The sequence below is a fragment of the Mitosporidium daphniae genome, assembly GCF_000760515.2.
Source record: "Mitosporidium daphniae strain UGP3 chromosome Unknown contig-398, whole genome shotgun sequence".
Classification (NCBI taxonomy): Eukaryota; Fungi; Microsporidia; genus Mitosporidium; species Mitosporidium daphniae.
The window spans coordinates 1-915 of NW_013546403.1; the positions used below are offsets into that span (position 1 = coordinate 1).

The 915-nt window shown below is 38.1% G+C and overlaps 1 protein-coding gene across 1 annotated transcript; it reads right to left on the reverse strand.

The window, feature by feature from the left end:
• Positions 1 to 584: 584 nt before the first annotated feature.
• On the reverse strand, positions 585 to 773 carry DI09_400p10 (uncharacterized protein; the record flags this gene model as incomplete). The annotated part of the gene is made up of 1 exon (XM_013382307.1): positions 585 to 773. The coding sequence occupies one exon, from the start codon at positions 771 to 773 to the stop codon at positions 585 to 587; it is 189 nt and encodes a 62-aa protein (XP_013237761.1).
• Between the last annotated feature and the right edge of the window lie 142 nt (positions 774 to 915).

Consider the following 915-nt stretch of genomic DNA (forward strand, 5'->3'; position numbering starts at 1 on the left):
ACACTTTGAAGCCCTCGAGGTATATATCTACACTTCTTTTTTTTTTATTTCCCAGTGATTTTCTTTATAACCCTGGAGACTGCATCTTTGACGTTGGACCTTTTTTAAAAGACCTATTTGGACTTTCAAAACCAGAAAATGCGAGCAATCTTTTTATTCAATTCTTTACATTCATATATTTCTGCTTTGCGGTGCTTCACTATGGTTTAATTATGTTTTCGATTTGTTTTGGTGTGATTCTGTCCCAAAATTTCGTTTCCGAAGCGATTCTTAGTGTCCTTTTCTTTTTAGCCTATTTACTCTCTTTTGAAATAATGGAGATCATTTTCTAATTTGATAAGGTGGATGTTTTCTAAGCAAAATGTGAAGTAGGTGAAAAAGTGCAGTCGAAAAGTCCCATCCCAAAAGAATAAATTAAAACTTTTAAAAGCGTTAAGTGATAATCGCATACCAAGCATTTCCCATTGTGGAATTGCTAGTTTAGGGCTGCCAGAATCGCACCGCTCCGGTTTAGTGAGGCGAAGCATCCATGGCCATGCACCGACATCGTATAATCGCTCCCAATACCAGTATTCCAGGCATTATTAACCCTTGCACACAGCTTTAAAAGACTTTTTCATTGCATGTGAAGGATATTTTCTCGCTAACTCATCTGAATCTTCCACGCTCAAACATGTGTTTGACACATTTACAGAGGGGTGTCTTATCTTCATGGCATCGAATCCCATGGCATCGAACCCCATGGCATCGAACCCCATGGCATCGAATCCCATGTCATCATATGAATCTGAATGATATGAGATCAAAGTGTTGCAAAAACGGCTCAGACAAAATTTCCGAAAAGTAGCGACAAGATATCCGTTTGAGGGATCGAATAAAAGGGTAGTTGAATTTTATTTAGTTCCGCTCAAAAAT